The 22077-nt window shown below is 40.7% G+C and overlaps 2 protein-coding genes across 10 annotated transcripts in view; one reads left to right on the forward strand and one right to left on the reverse strand.

Annotated features, from left to right (window-relative positions):
- C1QL3 (complement C1q like 3) overlaps positions 1-22077 on the forward strand; it is a 105803-nt gene that overhangs the window by 29862 nt on the left and 53864 nt on the right. The window contains exon 1 of one of the 3 annotated variants that reach the window (XR_008956566.1): positions 19376-19471. The exons of the other annotated variants lie outside the window; for them this stretch is intronic. The gene's annotated coding sequence lies outside the window, so the exon portion shown is untranslated. Of the gene's footprint in view, positions 1-19375; positions 19472-22077 lie in introns of those variants that run through there. 3 annotated transcript variants of the gene reach the window in all.
- Positions 1-22077, reverse strand: part of PTER (phosphotriesterase related) — a 68252-nt gene that overhangs the window by 19016 nt on the left and 27159 nt on the right. For 5 of the 7 annotated variants that reach the window (XM_026479011.4, XM_026479007.4, XM_026479012.4 and 2 more), the window contains 2 exons: positions 14506-14976; positions 12902-13167 (listed from right to left, as the gene is read on the reverse strand). In XM_026479011.4, the coding sequence (XP_026334796.1) occupies positions 12902-13167; positions 14506-14937 (698 nt within the window). In that variant the 5' untranslated portion in view covers positions 14938-14976. Of the gene's footprint in view, positions 1-12901; positions 13168-14505; positions 14977-18994; positions 19239-22077 lie in introns of all 7 variants that reach the window. The other 2 variants (XM_048219544.2, XM_048219543.2) reach the window with 1 other exon arrangement.

The raw sequence follows: 22077 nt of genomic DNA on the forward strand, positions 1-22077 counted from the left end.
TTTATTTGATAGACAGAGACAGCCAGCGAGAGAGGGAACACAAGCAGGGGGAGTGGGAGAGGAAGAAGCAGGCTCCCAGCGGAGGAGCCTGATGTGGGGCTCGATCCCAGAATGCCGGGATCACGCCCTGAGCTGAAGGCAGACGCTTAACGACTGAGCCACTCAGGTGCCCTTCTTCTTTGTCTCTTATTACAGTCTTTGTTTTAAAGTCTATTTTGTCCAGTATAAGTATTGCTATGCCAGCTTTCTTTTGACGTCCATTTCCATGATGTTTCTCCACCCCCTCACTTTCAATCTGCAGGTGTCTTTAGGTCTAAAATAAGTCTCTTGTAGGCAGCATATAGATGGATCTTGGGTTTTTTATCCATTCTGTCACCCTATGTCTTTTGATTGGAGCATTTAGGTCATTTATATTCAAAGTAATTATTGATACATGTGTATTTATTCCCATTTTGTTAGTTGTTTTGTGGCTGTTGCTGTAGATTTTCTCTGATCCTTTCTTCTCTTGCTCTCTAATGGTTAGCTGGTTTCCTTTCTTTGTCTTTGTATATCTAGTACTGGTTTTTGATTTGTGGTTACTATTAGGTTTGTATATAACATCTTCTGCATAGAGCAGTCTACATTAAGTTGATGGTTACTTCAGTTTGAACCCATTTTTTGCTCTTCTCCCTCCTACCCCACGTTTTAGGTATATGGTTTCATATTTTACATCCTTTCATTTTGTGAATTCCTTGACTGATTTTTACAGATAGACTTACTTTTACTGCTTTTATGTTTCCTACTTTTGTTACTCTTACTTATGGTCTTTCTTTTCCACTCAAAAAGTCTCCTTTATGTTCCTTGTAGGGCTGGTTTAGTGGTCATGAGCTCCTTACCTTTTGCTTGTTTGAGAAACTCTTTATTTCTCCTTCTATTCTGAATGATAGCCTTGCTAGAAAGAGTATTCTTGGCTGCAGAATTTTTCCTGTCAGCTTTTTGAAGAGATCACGCCATTCCTTTCTGGCTTACAAAGTTTCTGTTGAAAAATCTGCTGATAGCCTTATGGGATTTCCCTTGTATGTAACTGTCTTCTTTTGCTGCCTTTTTAAAAAAGATTTATTTATTTATTTCAGGGAGGGGGGAGGGGCAGAGGGAGAGAGAGAATCTCAAGCAGACTCCTCCCCACTGAGCAGAGCCTGACATGGGCCTCGATCTCAGGACTCTGAGATCATGACCTGAGCTGAAATCAAGAGTTGGAAGCTTAACCAACTGAGCCACACAGGTGCCCCTTTTGCTGCTTTTAAGATTTTTTAAAAATCAGTACTTTTTACCATTTTTACTATGTGTCTTGGCATGGCTCTCCAAGCAGATCCCCTGAAGCCTAGGTGACTGGGGCTTGGTGTAAACAAGTTAGGCAGTGGATGGCGGTGTCCTGCTGGTTCCCACAGGTGGCTGTGTGTTTATGCTGAGGGGCAAGGTGGGGAGATGACATCTGACGGCTCTTTTGTTCCTGAAGGGGTCTTCCAATGATCTCTGCCCCTCCAGACATGCTCTGAGATGAATAAGTAGCTTTCCCTCCCACATACTCCAGGCATTTTTCAAACTTCTGCTTCTAGGCTCTATCTCTGTGGGCTGTTTGTTGTGCTGTCTCTTTAAAGGCAGGAATTCAGCTTCCTATTCCCCTCTTGGCTTTCTCAGAACTGAGCCGTCCAGTTTTTAAAATTCCAGGTTTCAAGTTCCTCTGGTTAAGCTCTGGTAAGAACTCACAAAATGTGGCCCTCTTGCTTTCAAAGCCAAATGTTCTGGAGATTTGTCTTCCTTGTGCAGACTCCCCCAGGTATTAGTCTATTCCTCTCTCCTCACCCAGGGCTGCCCCATCCCCCAAGGACAGCCAGCCCGTTTCGCTCTCCACTGTCCACGCTGCGGTCTCTGCCTTTTGTGCCCTCTTTGATGGGGCCTCTTCTCGGCTTTCAGCAGTGGAGTTTGTTCTGATAGCTTCGGGTCATTTTCTAGGTTATTCACGCTGATGCATTATTGCTGTATCTGTGAGACAAGGCAAGCTTAGGGTCCCCTTACTCTGTCATCTTTCCAGCCTCCCCCAGGTTCATAATGTGTGGTCTAAACATTGCCTATGGTTACAAAGTATAACTTGTTATTTCAATTAAATATTGCCCAGAAACTTTGGTTTCACACAAAGGCAGACCTGCAATTAGAATGGTGCATTCACACGAACACACTCGTTTCTTCCATATATGTAAGCATTTTAAAGTCTTCACTTAATCTTTTTGTATTAAGGCATTGCTTTAATGCAACAGCCTTTTCAACATGAGAAAACAACTGGGAATGAAAAGCAATAGAAAAAATAATTCAGGTTGTTCTGTATTAATTGTATTCACCATTATCTACAGTTGAATAAGCATCTTCCTCCTACATTATTCACTTCCCTGACTGCACAGGTCCCCACCTTACAGAGATGTTTAATGACATCATAGAAGGAATGATGTCACACTTTCAATATTATGACTTAAGTGTAGACTTACGCAAAAGGAACAGATGGCTGCAAGAGAGAAAAACCCTTGTTTAAATTAGACTAAAACCAGAAGTTGGCTCTGAATTGTGAAGCGTAATTAAAACTTTATTTTAAAATACATTTCACAGTTTATATACCCTAGGAAGAGCTTTTTACCATATGAACTTTCCAGCTGCCACATAGCACAAAAGAGGTTGCGTTTTTCATGTAAGGCGGTACACAGTTCAGGGAATGATGGTATTGAGAAGAGTGAAGATAAATCTCATAGACACGGCAATCGTATTTGTTAAAATGTCACATTTCATGGGAATGGTGTCAGAGTCATGAAAAATTGCTTTAGAAAAAAAAAATTACTGGTAGAAGGTTTGGGTGGGTATAATGTGGTGGAGAGGATACCGGACCAGTGCCTTCTTTGGCCCCGACGTGGGCTGGTCTGCGCAAGTGTCTGTTAAAGAGTACAACCTGGGGTACTCCACAGATATCAATTACCAGCATAACTTAATTGCATTTTATTTGGCATTCTTTCTGTATTTTAAGAAGTTCTGCTACCTTTCAGTCTGTCACACCTCTGTCTGGACTTCTTTTTTTTTCCTTATTAAATAGGTCCTACAAATAAAGGAAATCCATGATCAACAATAACAGGGGGGAAAATCCACATAACGTTTAAGGGTTAGAAGTAATTTTTCTTAACCCCTTTTGACAGATAAGCAAAGGACCAGAAGTTTAAGTGACTTTGTTCAAGATCACACAAAAATGCTGGTGTCAGAACCAGAAATTAAGCAGTGTGACTCGAGTACCCCGTTTGTCTGTCATCCCATGCATGGAACATACACAGAAGGAATATACGTTGCACTGATGGAGGAAAAGCTGCTGCCAATATCATCACACAATTTTAACCTTAAATGTATTCAGAGTTTGTGTTTCTCTGTGAGTGAGTACTCTCTACAAACCAGCGTAGATCTTTATATAAAATCTGGCCACGGTGTGACAAGTTATAGACAAGCGGCCATAATGACATGTTTAAAAGCATCTAGGCTATTTTTTTTTCTTTCTAGTTTTTCTTTCCTATCCTCTGCCATAGCGATAGCAGAAGACATGTCAGTGGACATTAGTAAATTTTAAAAAGGGAGTGTTCCTTTTTTTAAAGATTTTATTGATTTATTTGACACAGAGAGAGAGAGACAGCGAGAGAGGGAACACAAGCAGGGGGAGTGGGAGAGGGAGAAGCAGGCTTCCTGCCGAGCAGGGAGCCCGATGCGGGGCTCGATCCCAGGACCCTGGAATCATGACCTGAGTCGAAGGCAGACGCTCAACGACTGAGCCACCCAGGCGCCCCCCAAAAAGGGAGTGTTCTAAGTACATACTTTCCTTTAAAGATTCTCACTTGCTTATCAGGACTCTCCTTTGTTGCCTGAACTGATTTCTTGAGTTTTTCACTCCATGGTCGGATCGGAGCCAATATGACTAAATAAGTTGTCTTTACTATAAATAATGTGCACAGTGTATACACTGCACAACGTGTCCTCGTTTCTCTCAGGCATGCTCCACTTTTGCACATCATGCATGCATATGCGTAACGCTGATAATAAACTGTTAAATACCGCATTGTAGACACAGGATTCTAGATGTGATAAACCATTTCGTGTGCATGACATACCAATTGTTCTTTCTTTAAAATCCTACCATACTACTTAAGTACATGCTTTGAACAGTTTCAGTTTGCCAAACATTCGCCTGGAATTGATTTTGAGTGATTTCATGTTAATTCACTAGTATTCATAGGAATTAAAAGTGTGCAGTTCCGGGGGCACCAGATACTAATTTTTTTGTGGCTTTTCAAAGACAACTGTAAGATTAAAAGTCATCATAATTATAATTCAGGCATCAGTTCGAAGGCAGAGAATGCGTTGTGTTCCCTGCTATCTCCTGGTGTCTGCTACATGACGCACTTGATAAATATTTGTTGAATGAATGAATAAATGAATGAATGAAGTAATATTCCACCCTCTTACTTCATCTAATTAAAAGCATGAAAAAACTTATCAAAATTGTACCCTTTAAAGAGATAGGTGAATTTGGCATGACTCATCAGAGGTAGAGAATAAAACGGGTTATTAGCCCATCCCTGGTGTTCTCACTTCTTTTTCAAAACCCTTGGGTCAAAGTCTTCTTCCCTCCACAGGGAGCAATTTTCAACGAGAGAGGTGGGCTATATTCCTGCGCCTAATTATTATTGTGCCCCTCATCAAACTCTAGGCCCTGGCTTTCCATCAAAGCCCTGTGCTTTGTTAGATAACCACGAAGACAAAAGATGGAGGCATAGCACCTGTCTTTTGTCCTCCCGGAGACTCAAAACTTAATCAGGAAATAGTGCCCCAATGCCTTCCAGCCCTGTCATCTTACCCAGCTTTCACTGGTAACGAAAGAATCATATTGTCACAAAAATACCCACGGCTACCCTCCAGTACACGATGCATAAAATTTCCTTGGAGATGAATTGCGAAAAGGCCTTCCGTGGGGTATCTTCTTGAACCACACACGCCCTGTATCCGACCGGGGCAGAGACCGTGCTGTGAGTCCATGCCAACTGGAAATGTAGAGAGAGTTTTAACAGGTAGTTGAAATTATAATAAATGATTAAAAGGCATAAAGCCGTTGTGGATTGAAAGCCCAAACAGGGACACCTAAGGGCTGGTGTTATTTTGCGATAACCGTTGACTTTGGGTGGCCAGAACTGTGAAGGGCAGCCCCCTGCAGTGTTCCCTAGGGCTAGATCCACAGCCGTCCCCAGGCACGTCCACAGGCCCATATTTCTTAAAGAGAACAGATGGTTAGGGGAGGGCCTAGACACAGAAGCAGATTTATCTTGTCAAGGTTGTTATCTCCAGGTAAATGACCTTAAGCAGGTCACAAATGGTCACATGACAACAATGTGGTTCAGAGGTGTCCTGAGGTGTCCGCCATTCATTAACTCTTCCCTCTCAGCATCCCAAGCAGTAGATAGCAGTTTTGCTGTTGTTGCTGTGGTGTTTGTGTGTGTGTGTGTATGTGTGTATACACGTATTTTAAGAGAAAATGCCTTACGCATGAATGCTAGTGAAGATTTATATACCTTCAAAATATTTCATTGCTTTAATGTGACTGTGGACATCCTGGAGGATTTTATTTTGTATTCTCAAATGATAGAAGTCCTGCCTTTAAGGGGCTAAATGCACCAATCCGATAGGTATTCAAGGCTGAGCGTTGGTCCTGGTGGAGAGCCCAGTGTTCTCAAAGCAGCTGCAGGGCAGAGCTGGAGTCTTGACTTGTCACCTCGCCACCACGACAGCTCGTGGGTTCAGAGCCTTCTCTGGATGCCTAAAAGGCATGGCAGGAGAAATGAGGGACTCTGTGTTTTGTTTGTTCGGTTTTGTTTTCCTGAAGGTCTTGTTTTCAGAACGCTCTACTTTTTGTGTGCTGCCTGTGTATTTTGTTGCACGAAATATATGCCCTTTTGTGGTTTGTCCCCAGTATAAAAGCTGAAATCCTCGCCCTTTCAATACAGATCAGAGTGTGTGTGCAGCCCAGCAGACCTCTGCGAGTCTGTGAAAGGCTGACCCAGTCACACGTCAGCCTGGCGACTGTCTTGCTGGGAACACCCACATCAAAAAGCCAAAGTTGCCTGCATCTGCCTCCCTGATTATTATTTTTTTCTCTGTTACTTTATTCCACTTGTTTTTCCAAATGCACTTTTTTTTTTCTGTAGCCATTTTGCCCAGTTGCCTCTCCCCTGAAATGTTCCTACTTGTATGTATTTCTTTTTCGGGCACTGGAACCCTGCATTGTCCCTAATGGAGGTACAGAATGGGTGGGCTGCTCTAGGAACAGTCTCAGGACTTCCTAGGATGCTCTGAATTTGTCTGATGTCAGGCTAACCTCTCAATTCTATCCTGAGCCATTCTAGAGGGAGGCACTGGAAAGGTGTCCACTGAAAATCAGAGAATGTAGCTTTGTTATTTAAAAGAAAATACACATATGTGTACAATATATATGTTGTTTGATTTTATGAGCAAGTAGGACACTACTGTACTCGGAATTAAGATATATTTCACAATTTCCAACAAAAGCTTACTTTCTATTAATGCCAAGCATAATCTTCTAACTTACCTACATGTCTAACTGTAAAGAGAATTAGAAAGATTCTTCTTTAAGAATCATTATGACCCAGTTCAAGCAGTAGGGTGGACGAAATGTTCACAGAAAGCCTTTCCTACATAGTGCGTGTAAAATACTGAATAAAATTAAAGGGGAAAAAATCATATTTTTAAATGCTTGGTTAGGCTGGTGGGGAAGTTAAGGACCTGTTCCTGGTGCAGAAAAAGAAAGCAGAGAAAGTGAGAGGTAAGGGGAGACCTAGAGCGTCCATTTGCCTGGCGGGTGGGTGGAGGGTAGGTTAATGGGCCAAAGACAGAGCCCAGCCTGGATAATTAGGAGGTAAACTGGAGACACAGTTCCCATCAGCACATAAAGGAGTGCTCCCTCACCCCAGACAACACCCATGGGGGCGGAGGAGGTAAACACCTGGTCCACAGAGGGGGTCTTTGGATATTATATGCCTTTCTCAGTCTTGTTTTCTGGTGAAAGGGAAGCAGATTGAGAAAAACCATCTCCAGTAAGAATCGAAAGCTGCAAGCCTACATTCACTGAGTTTAGGAGCCAGAATTCATAGAACCTGTGTGGTTCTAAACCCCTCAAGTCAAAAGTTTAAAGAGCCAGGAAAAGGGGCGCCTGGGTGGTTCAGTTGGGTGAGCGTCCGACTCTTGGTTTCGGCTCAGGTCATGATCTCGCAGTTGTGAGATTGAGTCCCACATTGGGCTCTACACTCAGTGTGGAATCTGCTTCAGATTCTCTCTCCCTCTTCCTCCTGCTCACTCTCTCGCTCTCTCAAATAAATCTTAAAAAAAAATTAAGAGTCACAAAAAAACCAAATACTGTATGATTCCACTTGTATGAGGTACGTAGAGTCGTCAGATTACAGAGGTGAACAGTAGGATGCTGGTTGCCTTGGTCGGTGCAGAGGAGGAGTAGGGAGCCATTGTTCGGTGAGTAGAGTTTCAGTTTTGCAAGATGAAGAGTTACGGAGTTTGCTTGCACAGCAACGTGGATGCATTTAACACTACTGAATCCTATACTTCACAATAGATGTAAGATGGTAAATTTTATATTATGACTATTTTACCATAAATAAACATTTTTTTTTAATTTTTAAAAATTGAGTTTAAAGTTGTCCCAGACTGGTAGTGCCCCCTAACTACCTACCAGAAACAAACAGAACAAACACACAAATGAACAGGGGGAAAAATCCTCCAGCCTAGGACTTGTAATAATTTCCAAGGAATCCAAGATCAAAATAACCTTTTTTTTTTTTTTAACACGAAAATAACCTCACATGAATGAGAGCCTGAAGAACCAACAAACTAAAAATCAGGGGGAAAAAGACATTAGAAATTAGATTTGTTAATCACAAGGTATATATTATATGTTTAATATGTTTTTAAAGATTGAATTGAAAACATACTGAAGGAAAAAGAAATGATCAAAATTAACCAAGCAGTTTTAAAAAGTAAACAAATAGGGGCACCTGAGTGGCTCAGTCAGTTAAGTGTCCAATTCTAGATTTCGGCTCAGGTCATGATCTCAGGGGGGATAGAGCTCCATGTCAGCCTCCATGCTCTGAGTGTGGAGCCTGCTTAAAGAATCTCTCTCTCCCTCTCTCTCTGTCCCTCCCCTCTCCCCCTCCCCCAGGCTAGCTCTCACTTGCACTCTCTCTCTCTAAAAAAAGAGAAACTCCCACCCTCATCAAAATGACATGTCCATGGGTTTGCTAGAGAGCCTCTTGTCAATTACAGCCAGATTTTCCATAATGCGTTGCCGGTCTGTCTCCTTCCCACAAAACCACGTAGGTTTCAACACCTTAAATCTAAATATCCAAAATAAAGAATGTTAAAAACCTTAAAAAAAAAAAAAAGTAAACAAATAGAGGGGTGCCTGACTGGCTCAGTCAGTTAAACATCCAACTCATGATTTAGGCTCAGGTCATGATCTCATGGGTATGGAGATGGAGTCCCATGAAGGGGTCCGCGCTCAGTGGGGAGTCTGCTTGAGATTCTCTCCCTCTGCCACTACCCCCCCCATGCATACTCACTCACTCTCTCTCTAAAATAAACAAATAAATCTTTTAAAAAAGTAAACAAATAGAATTTATAGAAATTTTTATAAAAGGACTATGGTTTTAAGTTTTCTGTTCTTAATATTATAAACCACATTGATAAAATGAGGCAACAGATTGATTTTGCTGGAAAGAGAAGTAGTAAATAGGAAGATAGAACTTTAAGAAAACAGGTCCAATATGCCAATGGATGAAAATATGAGCGAGATGTTAAGAGATCCGCAGGACAGGTAATCAGACCCTACACATATCAAACTGGCGTTGATGATGAAAATAGGAAGATACAAATGAAGCACTATTTGAAGAGACAATGGCTGAAGTTTTCCAGAAACAAATTACAAATACATCTTCACATCCAGGAATCCCAAGCATACATGATAAAAAGAAATTCACACTGAGATAGATCATAGTGCAGACACAGAGTCCCAGAGACAAAGATGTTAAAAACAGAAAGAAAGGCAGCTTCCTTCCAAAGAAGCATAACTAGGTTCAGCTGACTTATGAACAGCAATAACGTATGTCAGTTGAAAATGGAATCTCTTTAAAGCACTTAGAAAAAATAACTTAAGGAGAATTGTCTATTTTAATTATTATAAGTTACCTATTCTATTTAATTATCTCTTACGAATAAAGGAATGAAGGCATTTTCAGATACATATATACTAAGTGTTTATTACCAAAACAGACACACGCTGAAGGAACTTCAAATGATGTACTTTAGGAAATTCAAGGATGAAGAGCTGGCATGAAGAGGAATGGTGAGCAAAGAAAATAGCAAACAGAAAAGCTAATCTAAATATACATTGACCATCTAAATGTTTCATGATAGTAAGATAATGTCTAATCAGTGGGATTAAAAAAAGAAAATAGACACACATCCTGGGAAAAATAGTATGTAAGTTAGATGGTAAGTGATTGAAGTCGAAGGATTCTAAGATCTTTGTATTACCCGGAAGTTGGTAAAATATTTATTATATTTAAAAATTGATATGTTAAATATACATGTTACATTTTCTATTATAACCACGGATAGGATAGAAGTAGTATAGATACCTTCCGAAGTATTAAAGGGGAAAGATAAAATAAGAAGGTGAAAAAAAATCAATCGATCAAGGATGATATTAGCTATGACGAAAAGAAAAAGTGAGGGAGGGGGTGCCTGGATAGCTCAGTTGGTTAAGTGTCCTACTCTTGGTTTTGACTCAGGTCATGATCTTGGGGTCATGAGATAGAGCCCTGCTTTGGGCTCCATGCTCATCTAGGAGTTGGCTTGAGAGTCTCTGCCACTGCCCCTCCCCCAACTCACGCACATGCTCTCTCTCTCTCTAATTAATAAATAAAGAAATAAAATCTTAAGAAAGAAAGAAAAAGTGAAACAAACATTTTAGTAAACTTAGTCAAAGTAAAAAAACTGAAGTTTTCATATAGAAGAAAAGACAAGATAAAACCCAAATCCAGCCACATGCTGGGTGTGTGTAAGACACATCTAAGTTATAAAACTAACACAGAAAGATCAGGATAGTCACATCAATATCAGGTAAAACAGCCTTTAAAACAAAAAGCATTGCTCAAATTACTGGAGATAAAGCAGTGCAATATATGTTGAAATAAGTTTTAGTTCGCCAGGAAGGTGAAACAACTTGTATGCGTGTGATGGCGTAGCTTCAAAATATATAAAGAAAACACTGAAATGTGTACAGTGAGAAATTTAAAAATCCATCATAATAGATTTTAAGATACTTCTTTTTGTAACCAATAGATTGAGCAGTGACAAAGTCAGCAGGAATATAGAATATTTGAACATGGTGACTATAGTCTAATGGACCTATAGAGAGCATAACCGCAGAATACAATGTTTTCAAAAACCCAAGAAATATTTATAAAATTTATAATATTTATATTATACATTATATATAATATTATAATATAATATATTATAATATATACTATATTATATATTATAATATATTATAATACATTATTATAATATTATAATTATTATATTTATAAAATTTAAAAATATTATATTATCTTATTCATTTGCATGACACACCATTTAAAAAGTATTAAAGAATCATCCTTCTGGGGGCGCCTGGGTGGCACAGCGGTTAAGCGTCTGCCTTCGGCTCAGGGCGTGATCCCGGCATTATGGGATCGAGCCCCACATCTGGCTCCTCCGCTATGAGCCTGCTTCTTCCTCTCCCACTCCCCCTGCTTGTGTTCCCTCTCTCGCTGGCTGTCTCTATCTCTGTCAAATAAATAATAAAATAAATCTTTAAAAGAAAAAAAAAAAAGAATCATCCTTCTGGATTAAAGATGTTGCATATGTTCTAAATCCTACAAGGTAACATTATCAAATACATTATTTTAAATTCATACGAACTTACCCTAGATCTCACAGCAAATGGTAGAGTCAAGATTTAAAATCAGGAGTCTCTGGGTCCAAAGACTCTATTCTTCATACTAGGACACACTACCTCTAAGACAGGGATCTAGAAGCATCCCTCTACTTTATCAGTACAACCAGAAGATCTTGAAAATAGCCATGTATTGATCTTGACACCAATCCAGTTGCCAGGAAAACTGTCTTTACCTTGATGTTCTCAGTCTCTCCATTAATATCGGCTTCTTCATTCTGCCACAGTTATAACTTTTAATTTCTTTTTTAGCACAGGATTTTATAATATTTCTATTAAGTAGAAGCATTTTATCAATACATCCTGTAGGACTGGTAGCAGAATGCCAGGTGTGACAATGAGAAGCTACCAGTCTGTTAACACGGCTTTATTCCAATATGCAGATAGAAGTAATTGTAATATATTATTAGGTGTCATTTGTACTGTGTTAACTCCTTAATTTCATCTAAAGGCTAATGTCTAGCCTTTGCAATACGTTAGGCTTCTTCATAAAATGAACTGCAGCCAACATCTGGTCAGATAGTCACTTATTTTGTGGGCCCCTACACATCTAATATAATGTGTTGGGGGTTGAATGGTGGACTCCAAAAAGATATGTCCATGTGTTAGCGCTCTGAAACTCTGAAAGGGACCCTATTTGGGAAGAGAGTCTTTGCAGTTGTGGTGGAGCTAAGGATCTCAAGATGAGATCATTCTGGGTTATCTGGGTCAGCATTAAATCTAATGATGTGTCCTTCTAAGAAACAAAAGAGGAGAAGACACAGACAGACAGGAGGGGGCCATGTAAAGAAAGAGGCAGAAACTGAAGTTATGTAGCCACAAGCCAAGGAATGTCTGGAACAACCAGGCAATGGAAGAAGCAAGGTGGGATGTTCCCCCCAGTGCCTTTGGAGGAAGTGCAGCCCTGCCCACACCTTCATCTCAGACCTCTGGCCTCCAGAGCTGTGAGAAAGCAATTCTTCTTTTAAGCCACCCAGTTCCTTATAATTTATTATAGTAGCCATGGGAAACTAAGAATACTACCAAACAAATAATATACCCATTACTATAATGATTTTTAAAGATTCATTTACTTATTTGAGAGAGAGAGAGAGACAGGGGAGGGGAGGGGGGGGCAGAAGGAGAGGGAGAGAGAATCTCAGACAGACTCCGGGCTCAGGGTAGAGACTGGAGCCCCAGGCAGGGCTTGATCTCACGACCCCAAGATCATGACCTGAGCCTAAATCAAGAGTGAGACACTCACCGACTGAGCCACCCAGGCTTATGCCCCAGTATTATGTTTTATAATTACATTTTTTCAAGTTCAGATGACTCAAACCACCAGTCAGAAGAGCAAATTTGAATATTTACGTTTGTGGTTTTCTTCTCAGGGGGAAACTATTCACTTTCCCTTCCCTTTATATCTGTAGATAAATTTATCACTCCCAACCAGCAACAAATACAGAGCATCTAGACTGGGCAGCTACTGTGGTATCAGACCCTGAGGCAAAGAAGTGAAGTACACAGGGGCAGTTACTAGGAAGGGTTATGAAGGGTTAAGTCAATTAAGAGAAATTATTTACACAAAACACCTAGAACACTAACAGACCCAGAGTCAGGACACAGAAATGGCAGCACCGACTTTTACTAATGTCTGTTGTAAAATACTGTCATCCAAGTGGTTAGTGGTTTTCTCTAGGTGATTAGTATTTCCTTCATCTGATATTATTTATTGATCATCCATAATCATCTGGTGACTTGGACTGATTTTGGAGATCGTCTGCTTACCTATCGATGTGGGACATAACTGTTTTGGAGATGTCCACACCTGCTTCTTGCAACACTCGGATAATCTGAAATGGTGCACTTGGATTTCTTCCGGGATGAATAATAACAGGACAGCCCAGCTGAGCCTGGGCATGAGCTGTTGCCTGAAGAACCTTCCTCTCGCTCTCAGCCAGAGGCCAGGAGCAACCGATTTCTCCGATGACGCCACACTTGATACTCGTTCCATCAGCTCCATGGAGAATTTCATTAATGAGAACGTCAGTAAGCTAAGAAAGAGTGAGAAAGAAAATGTTTTAGAAACTGTGAAATTTATCAACCCAGAGTCACCACGGTATGTGAATGGATTTATTCATTCGGTCATTCATTCTTTTAAAAATGTATTTGCCATCCATTCAATTCATACAGGTCGATGAGAAAAGCCAAATCTCAAATTCAATAAGTTACTCTAAATCAAAGATTCAATAATATCTTACTGTGATTATTTAATGAGAAATGCGTGGCTTTAGGAAGCTATAGGGGAAAAAATGTGACTTCATGAAAGTACATTCAGATGAGAAAAAAAAATTTATAATTTAACCTGAGAAGCATCTAGAACATAAAAAGACTACCCTTGAATATACATCAACTGTATCAACGAATCCTTTAATTCTCCCTTATTTATGCAGTCCTTAATCCCGTACAGCACAGAAAATTCACAGCACACAAAACTCATATGATTTTTTGATTCATATGGATATTACTACAAAGAGTGGTTGGAAGAATGTGTAACAGCTGACTTCAGGAGAGTCTTCAAATAATATAAGCATATAAAAAGGTAAAGGCCTGATTGGAAAACGATGCCCGTAAAGTTTTGCAATACAAAGATTGTAATGATTAACTGAATCGTTGCAAAGACTGCAGCTGACGTTGTCTGCCTAGCGAGCAGGCAATGGAAGACACATATAAATATAGACAAGAGGGTAAACATGTATAAACACGAACAGACCTGTTCAGAAGGGAGCACATGTATATGCAAAGAAGCTTTGTGGCTAATTCTTTCTGTTTCTTTCTGAAAGATTTCCTTCCCTCTGCCCATTCTTGCTTAAGATCATATGATAACAAAAACAGGAACGGGTTTTCTTCCACCCTTCCTGTTTTGTAAAAGAAGGAAACATATTCGCCCGTGTGCCAAGTCTCTGCCTGCCAAGTCTCACCCTACGGTGCATTTTTTATTGCTGGTTATTATAAAATCCAGAAAGAAAATCGAGGTTATATAACTGAAGTTTATAATGGGAAAATGAGGTTTACAAACAGGCTATGGCACCACTGTGGAGAAGGGATACCAGATATCCACATCTAAACGTTAACACTTGGGATTTTTCAGTGACTAGTGGGTTAAGCTCTCCTCCCTTGACGCTTTTTTCTTTATGAGATGGAATGTTCCTAATTTGGGTCCCCACTGGCAGATGTCTTTGCTAGCTAGAAAATTTCTGTAGCGTGCCCAGCTACCTCTGAGTCAGTGACATTCCCCAATGGAGATGGCACGTAGGGAAAATCCAATGTCTGAGGTTCTGGCCTTTCTGAATTTACATGCAAATATTGTCGAAGTCCTCAGGGCTTCTCACCTGCTCCACTGACATGGCTCTGGTCTCTGGAGAGTGAGTGGCCTCCACGTAAAACCCAGCTCCAGATATGATATGGACGCCTGTTTCTTCTGCAAGCCATTTCAGCGTCTTCACGTCTCGGCTAATCCCAACGGTTGTGTTCTCCACCAGAGCCCCTCCACCTTTGGCTTTAAAATACAACAATTCTTCCCTTACAGCTTCCGTCTCCTGATTCAGCCAAAGATTCTCTTTATGGGAATAAGGGTTTTTCTGAATCCAGAATAAGTTTTTCATCATAATAGGTTCCTGAGATGTAGCTTCATGACATGGAGGAGGGGGGTAGTAACAGCAGTCAAAGGTCATCGTCAGATGTTCGTGGGTCAGAGTACGGCCCAGTTTGCTGGGCTCCATGGGGCCCAAAACCGTTTGGACTTTCCCACTTAAGGAAGACATTTCTGGTGATACCAGGAGATGCTCCGAAAAGAGTGTTTTCTGGAAAAAAAAAAAAAAGAAAGAAAGAAAAGAAAACAATAATCAGAAAATTTAACACACACATAAATTCTGTCCATCCGGGATGGGAGACTGTGAATGTAAACCTGTGTAAGAAAGAGAATCAATGAAACTAGAGATATGATCCCACTTATCACCCTGCCAAAGCCAGAGTCAGTCTTTAGTAAATCGTTGACGTTCACTGCAGCCTTAAGTGACGTGCATGGTGTTAAACGTCCCCCGGCCACTTCCACTGTGACTCCTTTGCCTGATTTAATCCCATCCTCATCTACTGAAAATATTTCTTGGTATTCAGTTCACAATTTCCTTTTGCTTAATTTTATCTCATTAGTCACGGCTATACTTCCTTGCTTAATTCAACAATATCTCCATTTAAAAAAAAACTCCTCATAATCAATAACATATATCAAAACCAGCCTTGTATCAGAATTTTTTCATTTGTCATTTTTCAAATAAATTAAATATACTGAGGCTACTGATTGTTAGTCATTCACTATCCAAGTGAACAAACTTCTGTTGAAGGTCCATCATGTGCCAGAAATTGTAGATACAAAAACACATAGGACAAAAATCTGTGACCTTGATGATTTCACAGATTATTCCCCCAAAAAACAACTGGCGGGGGGCACGCCTAGGTTTAAGAATAAAAAAACAAGAATAAAAACCTCTCTTGCTCTAGATTTCTTTTGTCTAGGGCACATAGCCAGAAACACTTCGAAAATCATTAAAAGCAAAAATCCGGGGTGCCTGGGTGGCACAGTTGGTTAAGCGTCTGACTCTTGGTTTCGGCTCAGGTCATGATCTCGGGATCCTGGGATTGAGCCCCATGTCGGAGGTGGGGGTTCCATGCTCAGGGGGGAGTTGGCTTGAAGATTCTCTCTCTCCCTCTGCCCCGCCCCCCATGAGTATGCGCGTGTGCACTCTCTCAAATAAATAAATAAATCTTGAAAAGAAGCAAAAATCCTTTGATATAATGAAAGCGACTATAATTTATTGAAACTGAAATTTGCTGTCTCCAAAGAGTAAAAACCTCTCTATTTATCCTATTTCTTTTCATTTGTAACACATACTAAGTATTCACCAAGTTTCCATCACTGACAACAAGAACCCCAGTTCCAGAGCTTTCATGCGTCCGTATGTTTCCTCAACGAAAGGATTCTCTTGGAAAGAAGAAGGCACAACTGAAAGTGTGAAGACAAACACCTTCGTGGCCAAGAGCGAAGCCCCTGCCAGAAACAGTGGTCTACACGGAATGCTAGCCGCATACATTTGGAGGATGGGGACAAATTGGGAACCAGGTAAAAGAAAAGGCGTCTGAAGCTCTCAAGCTGTTCCTTAAAAAGACATTCTGAACTCCCTGACCTTCTGAGCAGGAGTTTTCTTATCTTTAAATTAGAATAACAAAAACACATTTCCTGGGCTGTCCCAGGAATTCAATGAAATGAGCTACCAAGTATCAAAGCTCCCTCAGGTCTGGCACACGGCACTTAGCAAATGAGAGCTCTGTTCTGCTGGCAGTAGGAACCACTATGCATTCCCTAGGTTGTTTTTTTTTTTTTTTTCAGAGGAAGTGTCTCCTTACATTTGGGGAAGCAACAGGTAGAAGACGATTCGCAGTAGTACATTCAAGAGACAAGGTGAAAAGAGACCAGGGATGGCGAAAAAGGAGCGCCGAGCCAAAGGCAGCTTGACATGAATCCACTGCAATTATCTGGAGCTGAGGGGTTTGATATCCATTGGCCCATAATGTGTAAATAATTGATTTCGACTGTTTGGCAGACAACCGTAGGACCTGTGGCTCGCATGGCCATTGGTTTTTGGTTGGTAGTGCTCTTCCGCAAGCCAAGCTTCCATCGCCTAAATAATTCACAAGGGGACAGAAGCCGCCGTCTGTTTAAAGAGCCACTATGTGCTTGCCAGTCACTGCACAGGGCAGTGATTTTCCTTGGTGATGTCCAGGACCTCACTGTTCAATGCCTTATTCCCTGTTACTGAGAACAAGGAATACGTAGCTAGTTCTTTCTGTTGACAAAAATCACAGTTCCATTAATGATCGATTCAGTCTTCCATATGGGTTAATTTGTTCTTTCCTTCCTTTTGGCTGATGGGGCCCAGAACCTTGGATAAACTGATAAAACGCTGTCACTACCAGTGCATGTCAACTATGCTTTCATTTTTTAAAAAGGAAAAACAGCAACAACACTAGCACTTTTACTAGAAAAGTCCCAAACTGCATAGTTAATTGATACAGATTTGAAAGAGCAGTGTTAGTAAGTTTCAAGCTCACAACCTGCGAATCTGTGGAAAAAAAAAACACACAAAATAACAAAATACTTAAGAAATGTCATCTCTCCTGGGAAATTCCTCAGGCAGCAGGAGTTGCTGCTTCCTATGATCACAAACAATGTAACCCTTACTTAACGGATAAGAAAGGATGAAAGAAGAAACTGTAGCGGACATTACTCTAAGCTGGAATGTGTCTTGTAGTCCAATAAAATACGTGTATAGCGCTCATGGTTCCAGCTCAGCTACGTGCCGTTCCCGTGTGGCTCTTCCGCCCACATTCGGCCTGAAAGTTGTTCTCTTCTCAAGGTACAGGCAAGGGGCTACCCTTGGCCTTCCACCATAGAGTGAAGAGTTCACAGAGTACGGAGGAGGGTAATGGACACTGAGAGCTGCCGGGGTACAGACAGGAGAGACCGGCACCAAAAAAAGCAGGCTCCCGGCATTTTGCAGGGCATCCGTGGGACGCTTCTGCACTGCACACACCTGCAACAGAACGTGGTGGGAAAAGAGACAGCGGAGCCAAAAATGCAGTTGCCAAAAGCTCTGTTTGGCTTCAGATGTGAAATCTGAGCAGCCAGAGACACCGGGGCTAGTCTGCCATGACTGGTACAGCCTGGTCAAAGGAAGCAATGCTTCTAACCCCAATGGGGATAGAATCAGAAAAGAACACACACTTCGAAGAAGAAAAAAAAAGACAAGAGAAGAGAACCAGTACTCTAGGGTTGAGCTGGAAACCAGAGACAATATGTAGGATGTGTCATGTTTGAAAATACATGTATAAATTAACTTTTATAAAATATAGAGCAAATTTGCCAAACTGTTGGCGATTTGGTGGTGGGTGAGTAGTTTGGGGGGCAATTTTTGTGTTGTTTCCCCGAGATTTTGCCACAGTTATTTCACTCAGGCCATTATACTTAGGATTTTTCTGTCTCCCCGAGTTGAATATGCATTTCGGTTACATTTCACATTTCAGAGGATAGGACTTCCTGAAAATTTTACATACGAATGTGTGTCCTCCAGATTTCATAGACTTATGCCCTTTTCCTGCCCCTGCCTCTGACACACCTGGTCCTGGACCTGGCTGAAAGTACCTGCTTTGCAATTTTAGATGCAGCGGTCAAACTGGCAAGTTGATGTTGGGTGAATTGATTTTCAGAACTGCGTACGTTTGCATCTCTATAATAAATGCTGTTCCATTTCACCCATAGTTGTTTTCTTTCCCTGATCAAACCCTACCTGATTAAAAAAAAAAAAACAAAAACAAAAACAGGAAAGCATTTCAGAGTTTTATGCAGGAGATCTGAATGGAATAACTAGCAGCCCCACGGAGAACGGATGAAGGGGGGCCAGTGTGCCTGCAGAGACCAGCGGGCTGTTTCTAGAACCTGGAAAAAAAAAATCAGGTGGTGGCTTAGACTGAGAGGACACCGGTGGAGATGGTGAGAAAGCAGAAGCAGTAAGAGATGCTGGAAGTTTCTAACTGGACTTGCTGGTGCTATAAAAGTACCCCCGAAATAAAGGGCTCCTAAGAAAAAAAGTGCCCTCTGGTGCAAATACGCAGGCGCTTCTCTCTTTTTCCGGGCTGCCTCACACAGCAGTACTCTATAAACACTGCACTTGGAACTGACAGTTGATTTGTGACCCAAATATTTTTAAAACCACATCATAGTTTTTAAATCTTGTTTGAATACTTCTATCACGTGCAGGTTCCAACCTGTGATATGTCTTCTCTCTGACAGCATCGGTCTGGCTGAACAATGGTGACACAGGATGTCCTTCTCGCACCCAGCACATGCCCACTTGTCCAGATACGTATGGTTCTAGGGCTCTACCGCTTGGAGATTTATGACTTCACGTTATGCATTGTCAAAAAATCAATAACCATGCCGGCATAAAGAGGAAGACATCCGACCACTTCGGTACACAGAGCAATAATGAGACCCAGCAAGTTCTTCACACTGTGACATGAATAAAACAAAACCACTCAGAGATATAAACGAACAACGTGATTCTTGTATTCAGAGGGAAACGGTGGGTTTCATTCCCAAGCTTTTTTTTTTTTTTTTTTTTTTTTTGCTTTTTTTCCCCATTTGACTTAAGGAAGTTGGAGAGACAACTGAGCGTATTTCCAAATAACAAATATGAAGATGGTGATGAAGATGTACCCAGGAAGTGACACTTCTGGAAAAAGGTATTCACAGATGGGTGCGCCTGGGAAAGGTCCCTTCCCCTGCATTGGTTCAGGCCTTCCCGGTCTCAAGCAACATAATGTGAACAGTTCATCTAAAATGATAGGTCAGGGGCGCCTGGGTATCTCTGTCGTTAAGCGTCTGCCTTCGGCTCAGATCATGATCCCGGGGTCCTGGGATCGAGTCCTGCATCGGGCTCCCTGCTCAGCAGGAAGTCTGCTTCTCCCTCTCCCACTCCCCCTGCTTATGTTCCCTCTCTAGCTGTCTCTCTCTGTCAAATAAATAAAATCTTTAAAAAAAATAAAATGATAAGTCAGTTCAGTCCAGTAATTATTCAAGTCAGAAATCACATTGGGCTGCTCAGCTGTTGGGATGGAGCTTGTAGCTTAATTGACTTTTTAAAAAAAAAAATTTATTTTTAATTGAAGTACAGTTGACATACGATATTATGAGTTTTAGGTGTCCAATCTAGTGGTTCCACAATTGTATACATTATGAAATGCTTGCCATAAGTGTACTTACTACCTGTCACCATATGGTTATGACATTATTACTATGTTCCTTATGCTGAACATAAGGATTTATAGCTAGAAATTCGTACCTGTTAATCCCCTTCTATTTCACCCATCCTCCCACTGACTCCCCTCTGGCAACCACCAGTTTGTTCTCTGTATCTATGAGTCTGTTTCTGGTTTTGTTTGTCTTTTTAGATTTCAGAATAAGTGGAATCATATGGTGTTTGTCTTTGTCTGACTTATTTACTTAGCATAATGGCCTCTAGGTCCATCTATTTGCAAATGGCAAGATTTCCTTGTTTTTTATGGCTGAGTCATATTCCATGGTAGCACATCTTCTTCACCCATTCACCTATCGATGGACACTTGGGTTGCTTCTCTAACTTGGCTAGTGTAAGTAAGGCTGCAGTAAACATAGGAGTGCATATGTCTTTTTGAATTACTGTTTTCATTTTCTTTGGGAAACACCTACAAGTGTAATTGCTGGATCATATGACATATTTATTTTTAATTGTCTGAGGAACCTCCACGCTGTTTTCCGTAGTGGCTGCATCAACTTACATTCCCACCCAACAGCGAGGAAGGGTTCCCCTTGCTCCACATTCTCGCCAACACTTGTCATTTCTTGTCTTTTTGATAACAGCCATTGTGGCAGGTGAAGGGGATCTCATTATCATGTCAGTTTGCCTTTTCTTGATGATTAGTGGTACTGTGCGTCTCTTCATGCATCTGTTGGCCATCTGCATGTCTTCTTTGAAAAAATTTCTATTCAGGTCCTTGGCCCATTTTTAAATTGACACTTTGGTCAAACACATGCTCACTGGTCAGCTCTTCAAGTCACATACACTAAGACTTTGGTAAATACTACTAATATTACGACAGGCTTCTGGAATGTATCTGTTCAGTCAACAAATTGAAAACATTTTCTCCTTAATAGAAAAAAGGAGGAGGGGAGTTAGAAGGAGGGAAAGGAGGAAGGAGAGGGAATGAAGCCCTGGATCTCTATTCAGGTCAAAAAGCAACATTACTCACTACTTGTCACAGTAACATTGGAGCTGGGACAAGTGCAATGCTGTCAAAATGCTGTCTACAGAACTGACCTTTATGGGTTTTTTTTTTTTTTTCATTTGAAAAAACAAGATTTAGCTCATCTCAACCCCTCATTCTCAAAAAAAGTTTCCACACTCACTTCTGTGAGACTGTTTGATGTAAATTCCTTGATTTTGCTACCAGCATAATCCCAGCAGAACATGCAGCAAGTTATTGGATACAACGATTATAGTTTCCTTTTCCTCTTAAGGAACTCTCTACACTGAAGTTAGTTCTCAGCTCTTCTCTTCCATGGATTCTTAGTACTAGGCTATCTTGCAGAATATTTGCAGCAAATTGCACAGTTGGTCCTTAACTGCCTTTAGTCACTTAAAGAGCTTACACTTTGTGTTCCTTTGAATTCCAGGTGAATCGCAGGTAAATGTTTTAAACATGTAAAGTATCATGTTCCTCACGCAACTTCATTTGGAAGGCTGTTCTTGTGGTGGCTTGGTTCAGTTGCAGGAATAGTAGGTGCAGAGTCAAGAGCTCTTCTGCTAAATAGCTGTGTGATTTGGGGCAAGTAACTTAACCACTCTGAGCCTCTTTTCCCATCTGTGAGATGAATGGGTTGGACCAGATGACTTCCAGATGACATTCATGCTTCTGTAATATCCTTTAGCTTGAAATGGATATAATGTCCTTCTAAAGATCATTCAGTGAAGAATATTCATCTATCCATGAAGGTGTACTTTAAAATGCATATTTTATATACATGTGCATGCATATATATATATATATATATATATATATATATATATATATAATGAGAATGAATTTCATTCATTACCTATCCATTTTATTCATTACCTATCCATTTTATTCATTAACTATCAGTGAAGGTTTTACTTATTAAGATTTTTTTAAATGTACAGTTTATATACATATGAATACATACACACATGTACATGGAGAGAGAATGAATGGGTTTCCATTTGAGATCCTTCTCAGTTTAAAAGAACTCTAGGAGGGATGACTGGTTGGAAAGAACCCTGAACTTGGCG

The sequence above is a fragment of the Ursus arctos genome, unplaced genomic scaffold (assembly GCF_023065955.2).
Source record: "Ursus arctos isolate Adak ecotype North America unplaced genomic scaffold, UrsArc2.0 scaffold_30, whole genome shotgun sequence".
Classification (NCBI taxonomy): domain Eukaryota; kingdom Metazoa; phylum Chordata; class Mammalia; order Carnivora; family Ursidae; genus Ursus; species Ursus arctos.